Genomic DNA, 12942 nt, shown 5'->3' on the forward strand with positions numbered 1-12942 from the left:
ATGAGTGGTATGTGCTTATGTGTATGCAGGAAGTCAGACTGGCAGAGTGTGAGCGAGTGCTGGTGGCGATGGACTTAGCAATGTATCTGGAAGATGGGCTTGCTGCCGTGCAAGCTGTAGTAAGCTGCTATGGCCTTTTGGCACCTCTAATCTTCCATCAGATTCCTTGCAAACCTGTCGTACGAGTATGCAAAAACTACATCCATACTGTGTTTATAATCTAACATATAACAAATTACAAATAATTCACTACTATGTGTGTTGATGCCTGTGTCTGTGTTCTGATGTTCAGGTGCTGAAAAAATGCTTGATAGTTTTGGAGAATTCAGATCGTCTCAAGCAGAAATGGACAAGAAACATCTCAGAGGCACTAATGCACATGATAGCCTGTATAACTTACTATCTGTCAAAGGTGTGTTTTGCATGTGTATACATATTTGTTATTTATTCTATTTACGACATTGTGTTAAAATAATAGTTCCTGTGGCCTTAAACATGTTATTCGTCACAACTGTAGCTGGTCATGATTGTGATAAAAAAATCTATTCCATTGAAGCAATTTCTCATTTATAAACAGTATAATCAGTCAACATAACTCTTGCTCTGCATTAAACCACTCTTTCAAATTCAATGTTTACTACATTAAACAGCTTTTTTACAGAAGATTTCAAGGGGATTACAAGCATCATTACTTTTTCAAATTTGATGGCAACTGTTATATAGTATTACCAGTACTTACTTGATTTACATTTTACATGTTTAGCCAACCATCTCATCCACAGTGACTTTTGATATTTTACTGGGAGCTTTGCAGAAAATAATTTATCTCTCTGCATCCTTCCTGAAAAGGCGTGTCGTGCTCTCAGGGAGCCTCCCATGGCCGGTTCCATGATAGACTGTGGTCGCAGGCTGCTCAAGGAGGTTTATGATGTTCAGCTGCAGATCAGGAGAGGAGATCGTGCTATAGTCAAGTTTGAAAGAAAGTCAAGTCTTCAGTTAAAGGCACTGCATGTAAAGAACCAGAAAAGAATCCTGTCTCAAGCAGCTACCAGCACAGACAATGGTAACACACACACACACATGAGTAGTGCGGTAATTCATTTTTGTTTTAAATGTGACAATGTGGAAGAGATTGTGCTGTGCATAGCGAGAAGTTAGCAGTCGCTGACTTTTAACTAATTTATTTTTTTGTAATTAAAGCTGTATTGTTTGAAAACGTGTAAACATTATTTTATTTCAAAGCTTTGGGAAACTAAATAATATGGTACGCTCTTTTATTTTATATATACATATATATTATAGATATACTGTATATCTATAATATATATATTTCTATATTGTAAATTTGAGGTTACTATTGAATGATATTAAATCTATAACATATGCTTGCTGATACTGCGTCGTGATCAAAATAGTGTTTTTTCTGTAGAGATTTCAAGCCCACTGACAAGCTCTGAGGATCCCACCATTTTCTACGAGGTGATCTTCTATAACCCATTAAGAGATGCCTATGAGAATGGTAAGTACCATGTAATCACATGTATGCACACATATCTCTTTAAATAAATAATGAATGTTGTTAATGCACATGTTTCTGTTTGTGTGATTCCTCGACAGTGATGAGGGTCAGACGCAAGGCGTACTTCCCTGAGTATGCGGCGTTACTACTACAGAGAACCCTGAAAGAAGGCTGCCTAGACCTTGTATTAAAATGGGGGCAAAGCATATTTGAATACCTTGCCAGGTAAATGTTCAACATACAACTCCCTGCTTTAGATTCTGCAGTAAGTTATTGAGCTTATTAAGGATATTTGGTGTTTTGCTAATAATACAGTTTGTGAATGGTTCCCTCCTTCTCAGACGTGACAAAGTGATTTTGGAAGCTTTGGAAGGAAATGGTCACATTAAAAGTGATCAGGTTCCAAAAGAAAATGAATCACCCCAGGTAAAAATACACATTTGCACATATATATGTACATATAGGTACAGAAGGACATATACCTTCCTCAAAATATGTGCTACACTCAACATAGATCAAGCTTGAATGCACATTATTTATTTTATAAGGAAGTAGTCTGGTTTCTAAATCTCTAAAGTGATTATACAGTGTTACTTATGTTCAACAAATTCTTTGTGTAGCGCTCTTAATTTTAGAGCTGTATTTTTATTGTAGACAATCATAACAACTACTTAAATTACTGCAAAAATGGAATGTACAATTTTTTAAGTTATTTAGGCTGTTTGTTGTGTTGTTTTATTATTAAACTCACGTGAAATACTTTGCCCTGCTTTTTGAAACAGAACAAGAACACAACTAAAGATGACACAAGAAATAAATTAAAGCAGAAAAAGCTACACAGCATGTTTCAAAGAGTCATAACTAACAGGTACTGTGTGTGTGGATATTTGTGTGTCTGTGGCTTTGTGTTATTTCAGCTGTACGTGTGGGTTCATGTAACTGCATGTTCATCGCCCTTTTTGTATATCTGTGTAGGGAGTTACAGTCTGTGGAGAACCTGCTAACAACAATGTCGTCTCTGGTACAACGCCGCAAGAAGCAGCTTAAGCTGAGGAACCTGTACTGTGAGGAGAGAGTGTGGAAGTCACATATTAACTACAGCATTGCAAAGGCACATCTGGCTCTATTTTATCAGGGCCTGGATCAGCTGCATGGAAGCATCCTGCAACAAAGGTTTACACAACACTTCACTTTTCCTGTGTTTTTCTGGTAATTCCTCATCAGCTTCGTCAGTTGCATGAACTGGCCCAAGTGGTTCCCACAATTATTTGTCAACAGAGATACTGTTGCTCATTGCTGCTAAGCAGGATTGGAAGATGTTGCTTTTGTTATCTGAAGTCATATATTTTAATTTGTAGCCAATTTTGTTAATACATAGTGCATAAACAACCGAAATTATTACGTATATATTGTATACTCATGTTTGTATGGCTTTAATATTGTTTGCTGTTTGTGCTTTGCTTAGGTTCAGTCAGTTAAATCCACTGTATTTCTCTCTGGCCTACTCTGGTGTCCTGCTGCGGAGGAACTCACAGCAACAACCGTCTACTGAATATGGGATCGTCTCAGAGAGAGACTCATCGCATCCTGTTGTGCGGGTCCATGGGGTTGCTCGCAGAGGGAAAGATGAGGGTGAGAAAAATGGCACGCTAGAAAATTGTAAGAAAAAACATACTGTACTGAGATCATCACTTGTCCCTGTCATTTCTTTCAGCTGTTAGAGTTGATAAAATTGCCAAAGAGGAGAACTGTGAGGAGCAAGATACCTCCTCTAAAACTGCAGAACAGCAGATTGAGAGGAAAAGACGAACTGCTTCCATGATGCTGGACTCAATTAGCAAATCTGCTTTACATCTCAAAAGGGCCATGGTGCTGTTCACACATACATACACACATACATTCACAGTTTACTACATGTCACAATACGTTGTAACTCCAGACTGGATTTTGCGTTTGTTGTTTTGCAGGTGTTGGCACATCGTGGCAGCCACTGGACCACTCTGCAGCATGTGTGTCACACTGTTTGGGACCAAAGTTGCAGAATAGCTTCCCTAGCTCAGACAGCTTCGCACCTTGAACCTGACTCCCCTTTAACAGCAGAACAGCTGCACACCACCATCACCCAGCTACTGTCACTGGCTACTGACTTAATCATGGACATGATGAACAGCCTAGGGGTGTGTATCACATGTTGCTATTTATACACACATCTAGCTACTTGTTTAAAAACTCACAACTTTCTTATGTATAAAAACAAAGAGCAAAACCTCTAGATTTCATTTGCTGCGTCAATGTGCATCTTATGAAGGAGACACTGTCCTGTTTGTGACATTGGTTTTTCATCTTCATCTTTTTCTCTACCAGCTGTGGAGTTTGTATGACAGTGACTTGACTGAGGAGGAACTCGAGTCCAGCCTTCACTTCTCAGCTTCAATGGATGACAGCACCCATGTGGACCTGCGTTGGGTCTGCACCTTGGTGTTGCACACTCTGGAGCGGCTCCATGATTGTGGCAAATGGGAAAGCCTGGCCCATTTTGCCTTACTTTTCAACTCATACACAAAGTAAATAATACAGATTTCTTATTTGTAAAACACATAGATTACAGATTACAGAAAAGTTTGATTATTAATTGGTTCGTATAGCAACAATTATAGACAGAGAGGATATAGTATTAAGAAACAGTTATAATTCCAGATGAATGAGTCACTCCGAGAGTATATGCCCATGGTTTTATGTTGAGGGGACATGAATCTGTAAAAACAGTTACACTGTTGGGACTCGACTTCCATTTTGGGGACAACGATTAAGTCCTGTAAACGTTAGGTCATCAGGAAATGTGCGTAATACAATGTAATTTTGTCTGAACATGACTATATGTGTATATGCATGTGTTTCAGGGAACGCTATGTGACGGTCACAACTCCTTTGCTCGTTCATGCTCAGAGGAGGCTGCTTAAAAGGATCAGCTGTTTTGGAGGACCAGCAGCTCCACAACCACATCATGCCAGGACACAGAAGGTCACTGGAGAGGAGGTAGTACACATCACAAACATGTTCAAGCTCCGTATGATACCATTGGGAATCAAACCAAATAAAACTCTATGATAAAAACAGAATGGTATTACATTGATTGATTACCTTGTAAGATAAAATAGATACACAACTGATATGTTCCTAACATCTGCTGGTGGTTGCTAATTTTAATTAGTGCGGTAGACCTTCAAACATACAATTTGTCCTTTGTTCTAAAATACCATAAATACATGCAGTTTGAAGAAAAACTCTAAAACTAAAGTAAAAGGGTCATTTAGTATCATAGAATCTTAAAATATTCTCACATTATGTTTTTTTTTCATAATGACAGTATAGTAACTAGTGTGGTGCTTTCTTAATTATATTTCAGGTGACTTACAGGAGCTATGCAGGCTGCCAGCTTCTCTGTGGGTGGACTCCTCACCATGCACAGCAACAGCCCAGTAACATAAATTCAGAACCCGCAAACGCATCTCGTCAAGAGGCAGTCGAGCTGAAAGGTTTGAACAGCCATCTTCATGTCATGTCAGCATATTTTACTCACACAAACAGTTACGTGTCTTAAACAATTCAGCCTGCTATATAATTGAAATGCTTCAAATGTTACAAAATAGCAGAAATGGTGGAAGGGTCAGGTGCAATGATTAAACAAAACATTGTTTTCATGCATATATGTTTTATATCTAAGATGCAGAAATGCAGAGCTCCATGTCCCTGGTGTGTGTTCCACTGGATATAGAAGACACACTGAGCTGTTACCATCAGGCTTTTGAGAGAAGACCAGATTGTCTTCGCGTCTTTCAGCACAGTCGCTCCTTACTGATGAGGCTTCTGGCAAATACACAACCCTGTGAGTTCAGTTCTGATTGAGTGGACAAAAACTCATACGACATCTGTTTCTTACCCCTCATCATTTCTTCCTAGGCTTTGCAGCACAGCTGCAGGGTCATTCTGAAAACCAGGTGGATTTCAATCCCAATGTCATGCCCACTCCAAGCGTCCAACCCTGTGAATTGACAGAGGAGGACTACAGTAATCTAGATGCTCTCTACGGCCTCCCTATCAGCGCTGACCACTTGCCAACTGTCACTGCTGCATACTCCTCTTCCATTAGTAAGGCCCTGTTCAGACCTTTCATTAACTTATGCCTTGGGTGATGCAATCACAAGTGGACAGGTCCAGGTATAAATGTGAATGCACCAGAAATGGATTGAGGTATTGAGGTTGCATTTGAGATCCAATCACTCAGACCACATTCAGAGGCGGTCTGGGCCACATGTGGCCACAATTTTCTGGCTGTGTCCTGGGCCTCAATGAAGGACTACCTAGGTCACGAGAAAATACTCATATGTCATCATTGGCTATAAACAGCATTGCATTTGGTCTTTGCAAACAGTAATGGTGTAGCAATAATAGGTGGTCACTGGACACAGAATTATGTGGAGGCGAATTTTAATGATAGCTGAGAACTGACGTACTTAGAGCTGTCCACTTGCCCTTAGATCACTCGAGACAAATGTTAATGTTGTATGAACAACACCCTGTTACTTTAAAATTTGTATGATCTGATAATAATATGGTATATCTGGATAAATATGTGTCAGGCTCTCAAGGTCAAAAAGGTTTAACTTTTCTTTCCATACCATCCAACTTGTCTTCAGAGTATCTCCAGGCCAACAGTCAAGACTCCCTCAGAATTCAGGCGCTGCATGAAATGGGAAACATACATTTCTACAATGGAAACATACGGTTAGAAATCAGTTTTATACCCCCCCCCCCCTCCCCCTCCCAGAGTGTGTATGTGTGCCTTGTATTGTATGCATTCTTCTGCAATTATATAGCAAACATTTTGAGCTTTTCATGATTTTTCATACATTCTTATAATAAATAAATTCCTGTCCCTGTTTCATCTCCAGGGCAGCACACTTGTCCTGGAGTAAAGCTGTAGATTGTGCCTTGCAAAGCTCAGGGGCAGTAGAGAAATGGGATGGTTTGTCGTTTGGGGGTTGCTCCCTTCAAGAAACCTTGAAACAGGCTGGCATCTGGGGATGTCTACAGGCTGCTGCGCTCACTGCTAAGATTGCTCAGTAAGTCTCAGTAAATTGATATTTTTGATTTGTTGGCTTTTATGCTCATTGTAAACATGCCTAAATGTACTTGCTTATGAGGCTTTTGCTTTGATCCACAGGCATATCCTGACCTCTGATATCTGCCAGCGAACCAAATACTGTCTTATTTCAGCTCACCTCTTCAAGGTAATACTTCCAGGGGATATTGATCCGTCTCCTCACAAACACCTCAACGATGCACGAACAAATACTATATTGTAGAGCAAATAACAATACAGCATGCATTGTAACTAATGTCTCCTAGTTTTAGAGTTAACAACCTGTAGCTACTGTTACTGCTGCACATGCATACACAGAGCGGACAGCAAGTGACTGTGACGAGATATGTTGCTGAATTTGCCCAAAAAGTAAATTAGAATAGCGGATTATTCCTTTAAGGAAAGGTGAAAGGAGTTGTTTTTGCTTCAATAACTGTCTGCATCTGCACTTATTCTAACATGCCTGTGTGTTTGATGCTTCCTTAGTGTGTGCTGTGCTGCTCCATGACCCAACCCCAAGATGACCTCCTGTATGCCTCCTACAGTATCGGAGATGAACTGCTCCCTGGGGTTGACCTTTTCTCTGAACCTCACAGAGTTCACCTTGCTACCACTGTAACCAGCCTTAACTTTGTCTGCCACTGGCTTTTCACCACAGGCTACTGGATGACGGTATGCAAATAAATACTGTCTATCTCTCCTCATTTTGAACTGAAATAATCAGGATACATTATTTACTTAGTGTTGAATTATGTTTGTAATTTCAGCTATTGCCCATGCTTGCAATTTACCTACATTTTGTGGGGACCGTTTGCAGAGATGTCGAACGTTTTGTTGAGGGCAAAATACTCAAGGTTAGACATTTTGTGCTGTCTTCTATACGCACATGTTAATGTTTTTCTTGTTATGGTCCTAACTGAGTTTTTAATCTGGATGGGTGTTTTCTGCAGATACATGCCCTGACTGAACTATGTCTTTACACTGAAGCTGTAAAAGAGGCCGGACAGCTTACACAGGGAATAGGCATCCTTCTGCCTGATGGACGCCACATTGCCAAAGATGAGGATCACCAAGTATGAGTTCACACTTAGGGGCACACACACATTCCCTGTTTTTCCCTCGTAGCCTTTGTCAACTGATATGGAAAGGTGTAGCATCTCACTGTTGTTTGCACATCTTTCGACTTTTAGTAAAATAATCAATGCAATGAATTTGACTCTTTTAGGGTATTTTTGAGTGTTTTCCATTGGCAACAAGTACTTGTGATTTCAGAAATTCTGTCATTTTGACTTTAGAAAAACATATGTTTGTTTATACATGTCACAATCTATATAGTTATAAATGTTGTGATTTTTCTGCAGCCTATGAAGACATTCTACAGCAACAAGTCTGTAATGGAAAATGCTGAGGTAAGTTCTATATCAGATTGCTTTAGGTTTCTGAAGAAAATATTTTGTTTGTATTCTAATTTTAAGTAATCTCTGTGTCCGTGGCACCGTTTCATAAATTAAAAATGAAGACATTTTTTCCCCAAAGGATGCTTTCTAAACTTGCTTACTTTTTGATTTTATGAATGTGCTTTGTGGTTAGGCTTTGGAAGAACTAATGAACTGCCACTGTGCACCAGTGGTCCGAAAATTGTATGGATCCACATTATGCCTGCGATTCAACCTGGCTCGAGTTCAACTAGTCCTGGCTCTCACTAACACCGTACCTGGGCCGTCTGTCTCAGGTCTGTGAGAAAGATCTATGTCTTATTGATATAAACATGCCTTGATACACTTAAAATATAGAGAAATGTATCTTCGTGTTTGTTTATTCAGTCGGTCAGTTTCAATTAACTTTAGTTTCATAACACAAAATGAGAGTCAGTCACATCTGCATATTGGCCTGACTAACTATTGCATTATATTCATAACTTTTATTATATTTTGCTGTAATTGTGAACTAAAGCATTCACATTAACTTAAAATACAACCCATTGGATTTCATTCTAAAGGATTCACTTTGGATACAAATTTGTATGAATGTATTGGGAATTTCTTTCAGATACTGCTGTAAGCGAAGCTTCTGCCAGTGGAACAAGTATTTCAATTAACTCAAAAAGCAGTGAGAGTGGAGATGCTGAGAGCCACCGTCCGAAGACGAAAGAGACTAAAGTGCTGGATCTTGTTACAGATAAGATGCTCACTCCAGGAAGCATGAAGGTGGGGATATTTCATTCGATTTTTACATCAGATGTTTGCAACCTCGAATTTCTGGATTAAACTATTTTATTTATTGCATTGACTCCAACCTATTTTTGTGTAACTTTTGCATATATATAATATCATCTGTTTTAGTTCCTTTTGTTAGAAGGAGTATCCTCCTTGTTGCAGTCCATATCACAGCAGCTCACAGCACAGGGCCGTAGTGAAACAGAGAACCTGGAACTTGCAATAGAGACTAATCTTCTGAAAGCTAACCACTACCTGCAGCAAGGACATGTTGAACTAAGGTACATTGGAATTGTGTATGTAATCTTTGCGTGTGTTTGTGTTTGTATTTCCTGACTATCTTAATAATTGTAACATCTTCCTTCAGTTCTCAGATGGCAGTGTCATCCTTGGCATTGCTGCAAACCTCTCCTGGAAGATCCATATTTGACTCTAAAAATGCAGAGCCTGAGCTCCCACATCCCAGGACTGGAAGTGAACAGGTAGCATGCTTAACATTACAACCATCAGACCCACATGAAGTGAAACTACTGAAGACACCAACATACTGTAAAAGTGGTTTTATTCTAAGTAAGACTTTTTTTCTAAGGTGCACATGGTTTGTGTGTTTTTACTTGTGTGTTATATTCCTGTCTACAGGGGATTAAAGATTGCTGTGTGTCAAATACCCTGCAAGGAGACTGTCCAAGAACAATAGAGGCTAGTGAGAAAATAGGAGTTTCTCTGTGGCTGCGTTGCCGCTTGGCTCTGGTCTGCAGCCTCACTGCTCAAAGCTGTGGCACTGCGACCCTTTTTTCAGGTCTGGTCACGTGCTGTTTTGCTCTTTCATTTTTTTCTCAGGGATATATTTGGGGCTACAATAGTATGACTAATGTAATAAACATCTCAAATATCAAAACAAATGATTAATTTTCGCTGGTGCACAATGTAGTGTGAGATGCACATGTGGAAGATTTCTTTACAATGCTCCTTTACATTATATGACATAAGAAGGCTTGGTATATTATGCCCAACGTGCTGCATATAGTTTTTGAAAGAATAATGAAGTATGTTTAATCTCTGTGTGTTTTTTTGCAGGTATATGTCCATACAAATATTTCTAGATGTTGTATGCACTAATTATAAGTCTCTTTTGATAAAAGTGTCAGCTAAAAAAACATGCAATGTAATGTAAAGTGTGCTTGTGTTTTTTTAAGGTAAGAACATGAATGAGGAGGCAGCTCGGATGTTACATGAGGGTCTTAATGAATGTGCTCAATGGGGAGACACTGAAAATCAAGCCCTTTTGATGGTCGAAGCTGCAGAGCTGGAAGCAAAGAGAGGCAACACTGATGACAGCATGGCACTACTTCAGGTAACAGTAATCACAGACATACACACGCAAAGATACACAAACACAAACACTCTTAAACAACATTGGTTTTAAGCGGATGGTGATTAGCCATTAGATTCAAAGACAAAGTTTGTCTGGGGAAACAAGATGAGTGTGGCAAGAATGGCAAAGAACAACATTGGTTTAATGAAAGCTGTAACAGAAATGGAAAATTAACATTTTTAAATTGAGTTGAGACAGAGATTTGGAAAAGTGAAAAATTAAAGTTTGTAGGAGTAGGAAGAAGGCCCAACAACAAGATTGAGTGAATGATGGCTTTTAAATAAGGGTTCTTTGTCGTTTTTATCTTATGGCAACAGACCTTTAAACTATCATTTGGAGAGGTGACTCAAATACCCGGTACAATTTGAAGGTGACTGAATAGAGACAGAGATTTGGACAAGTGAGAAATTGAATTTTGTTCCGAGCTAGCCATGAGTCGAACCTTTGAATCTTCTGATCCGTAGTCAGACGCGTTATCCATTGCGCCACTAGCCCTTGTTGATACGTGAGGTTTGGGAACACACTACATGATCAAGAGTTGCATGGAAAAGGTTGTCGTCCTGTACTTTTCGAAAAAGGGAGGAGAACGCTGGTCGACTGACCTGTCAAGTTCAATACAGGATTTCATTCAGAAAGCTATGTTGGCTCTGGTGAGTTGAAAGGTTTGGAGATTGAAATAGGGCCTAGAGTACCTTAAGCATTAAAATAAAAAGGGAAGCCCTGTCTGTAGTTTTGCCGTGACCCGGATTTGCTGCGGCCACAACGCAGAGTACTAACCTCTATACGATCACGGCAGGTTGGCTTGATGAGGAGGAGCTCTTTATTTCTGTAGTAAACTAACTAGTTTGAATTGCACAAATTCTATTATTTAGCCTGTTTGAGATATTATATCTCATCACTCTTTTATTGTTTTAAATGAATCAAAGTGAAAGCCCAATAACAAGATTGAGTGAATGATAGCTGTGAGATAAGGGTTCTTTGTCGTTTTTATCTGATGGCAACAGACCTTTAAAGTATCATTTGGAGAGGTGACTCAAATACCCGGTACAATTTGAATGTGACTGAATAGAGACAGAGATTTGGACAAGTGAGAAATTAAATTTTGTTCCGAGCTAGCCAGGAGTCGAACCTAAAATCTTCTGATCCGTAGTCAGACGCGTTATCCATTGCGCCACTAGCCCTTGTTGATACGTCAGGTTTGGGAACACAATACATGACCCAGAGTTGCATGGAAAAGGTTGTCGTCCTGTACTTTTCGAAAAAGGGAGGAGAACGCTGGTCGACTGACCTGTCAAGTTCAATACAGGATTTCATTCAGAAAGCTATGTTGGCTCTGGTGAGTTGAAAGGTTTGGAGATTGAAATAGGGCCTAGAGTACCTTAAGCATTAAAATAAAAAGGGAAGCCCTGTCTGTAGTTTTGCCGTGACCCGGATTCGAACCGGGGTTGCTGCGGCCACAACGCAGAGTACTAACCTCTATACGATCACGGCAGGTTGGCTTGACGAGGAGGAGCTCTTTATTTCTGTAGTAAACTAACTAGTTTGAATTGCACAAATTCTATTATTTAGCCTGTTTGAGATATTATATCTCATCACTCTTTTATATTTTTAAATGAATCAAAGTGAATAACAAGATTGAGTGAATGATAGCTGTGATATAAGGGTTCTTTGTCGTTTTTATCTTATGGCAACAGACCTTTAAAGTATCATTTGGAGAGGTGACTCAAATACCCGGTACAATTTGAATGTGACTGAATAGAGACAGAGATTTGGACAAGTGAGAAATTAAATTTTGTTCCGAGCTAGCCAGGAGTCGAACCTAGAATCTTCTGATCCGTAGTCAGACGCGTTATCCATTGCGCCACTAGCCCTTGTTGATACGTCAGGTTTGGGAACACACTACATGACCAAGAGTTGCATGGAAAAGGTTGTCGTCCTGTACTTTTCGAAAAAGGGAGGAGAACGCTGGTCGACTGACCTGTCAAGTTCAATACAGGATTTCATTCAGAAAGCTATGTTGGCTCTGGTGAGTTGAAAGGTTTGGAGATTGAAATAGGGCCTAGAGTACCTTAAGCATTAAAATAAAAAGGGAAGCCCTGTCTGTAGTTTTGCCGTGACCCGGATTCGAACCGGGGTTGCTGCGGCCACAACGCAGAGTACTAACCTCTATACGATCACGGCAGGTTGGCTTGATGAGGAGGAGCTCTTTATTTCTGTAGTAAACTAACTAGTTTGAATTGCACAAATTCTATTATTTAGCCTGTTTGAGATATTATATCTCATCACTCTTTTATATTTTTAAATGAATCAAAGTGAATAACAAGATTGAGTGAATGATAGCTGTGATATAAGGGTTCTTTGTCGTTTTTATCTTATGGCAACAGACCTTTAAAGTATCATTTGGAGAGGTGACTCAAATACCCGGTACAATTTGAATATGACTGAATAGAGACAGAGATTTGGACAAGTGAGAAATTAAATTTTGTTCCGAGCTAGCCAGGAGTCGAACCTAGAATCTTCTGATCCGTAGTCAGACGCGTTATCCATTGCGCCACTAGCCCTTGTTGATACGTCAGGTTTGGGAACACACTACATGACCAAGAGTTGCATGGAAAAGGTTGTCGTCCTGTACTTTTCGAAAAAGGGAGGAGAACGCTGGTCGACTGACCTGTCAAGTTCAATACAGGAT

At 39.6% G+C, this 12942-nt stretch overlaps 1 protein-coding gene and 5 non-coding genes across 6 annotated transcripts in view; 1 reads left to right on the plus strand and 5 right to left on the minus strand.

The window, feature by feature from the left end:
- Window positions 1-12942, plus strand: part of LOC128457410 (cilia- and flagella-associated protein 54) — a 121168-nt gene that overhangs the window by 8243 nt on the left and 99983 nt on the right. The window contains exons 25-53 of the mRNA XM_053442076.1: window positions 30-185; window positions 293-412; window positions 850-1063; window positions 1430-1519; window positions 1618-1744; window positions 1861-1945; window positions 2308-2387; window positions 2495-2692; window positions 2985-3151; window positions 3234-3388; window positions 3487-3696; window positions 3884-4083; window positions 4420-4555; window positions 4926-5075; window positions 5258-5405; window positions 5480-5668; window positions 6217-6304; window positions 6472-6642; window positions 6744-6810; window positions 7149-7334; window positions 7430-7516; window positions 7613-7735; window positions 8024-8071; window positions 8253-8394; window positions 8712-8869; window positions 9005-9159; window positions 9246-9360; window positions 9518-9677; window positions 10075-10232. Of these exons, the coding sequence (XP_053298051.1) occupies window positions 30-185; window positions 293-412; window positions 850-1063; window positions 1430-1519; window positions 1618-1744; window positions 1861-1945; window positions 2308-2387; window positions 2495-2692; window positions 2985-3151; window positions 3234-3388; window positions 3487-3696; window positions 3884-4083; window positions 4420-4555; window positions 4926-5075; window positions 5258-5405; window positions 5480-5668; window positions 6217-6304; window positions 6472-6642; window positions 6744-6810; window positions 7149-7334; window positions 7430-7516; window positions 7613-7735; window positions 8024-8071; window positions 8253-8394; window positions 8712-8869; window positions 9005-9159; window positions 9246-9360; window positions 9518-9677; window positions 10075-10232 (4083 nt within the window). The remainder of the gene's footprint in view (window positions 1-29; window positions 186-292; window positions 413-849; window positions 1064-1429; window positions 1520-1617; window positions 1745-1860; window positions 1946-2307; window positions 2388-2494; window positions 2693-2984; window positions 3152-3233; window positions 3389-3486; window positions 3697-3883; window positions 4084-4419; window positions 4556-4925; window positions 5076-5257; window positions 5406-5479; window positions 5669-6216; window positions 6305-6471; window positions 6643-6743; window positions 6811-7148; window positions 7335-7429; window positions 7517-7612; window positions 7736-8023; window positions 8072-8252; window positions 8395-8711; window positions 8870-9004; window positions 9160-9245; window positions 9361-9517; window positions 9678-10074; window positions 10233-12942) is intronic.
- On the minus strand, window positions 11362-11434 carry trnar-acg (transfer RNA arginine (anticodon ACG)). The gene has a single exon. It is a non-coding gene; the product is annotated as a tRNA-Arg (tRNA).
- On the minus strand, window positions 11673-11744 carry trnah-gug (transfer RNA histidin (anticodon GUG)). The gene has a single exon. It is a non-coding gene; the product is annotated as a tRNA-His (tRNA).
- Window positions 12052-12124, minus strand: trnar-acg (transfer RNA arginine (anticodon ACG)). The gene has a single exon. It is a non-coding gene; the product is annotated as a tRNA-Arg (tRNA).
- Window positions 12363-12434, minus strand: trnah-gug (transfer RNA histidin (anticodon GUG)). Its single transcript has one exon. It is a non-coding gene; the product is annotated as a tRNA-His (tRNA).
- trnar-acg (transfer RNA arginine (anticodon ACG)) lies at window positions 12742-12814 on the minus strand. Its single transcript has one exon. It is a non-coding gene; the product is annotated as a tRNA-Arg (tRNA).

This window comes from Pleuronectes platessa, chromosome 15, assembly GCF_947347685.1.
Source record: "Pleuronectes platessa chromosome 15, fPlePla1.1, whole genome shotgun sequence".
Lineage (NCBI taxonomy): Eukaryota > Metazoa > Chordata > Actinopteri > Pleuronectiformes > Pleuronectidae > Pleuronectes > Pleuronectes platessa.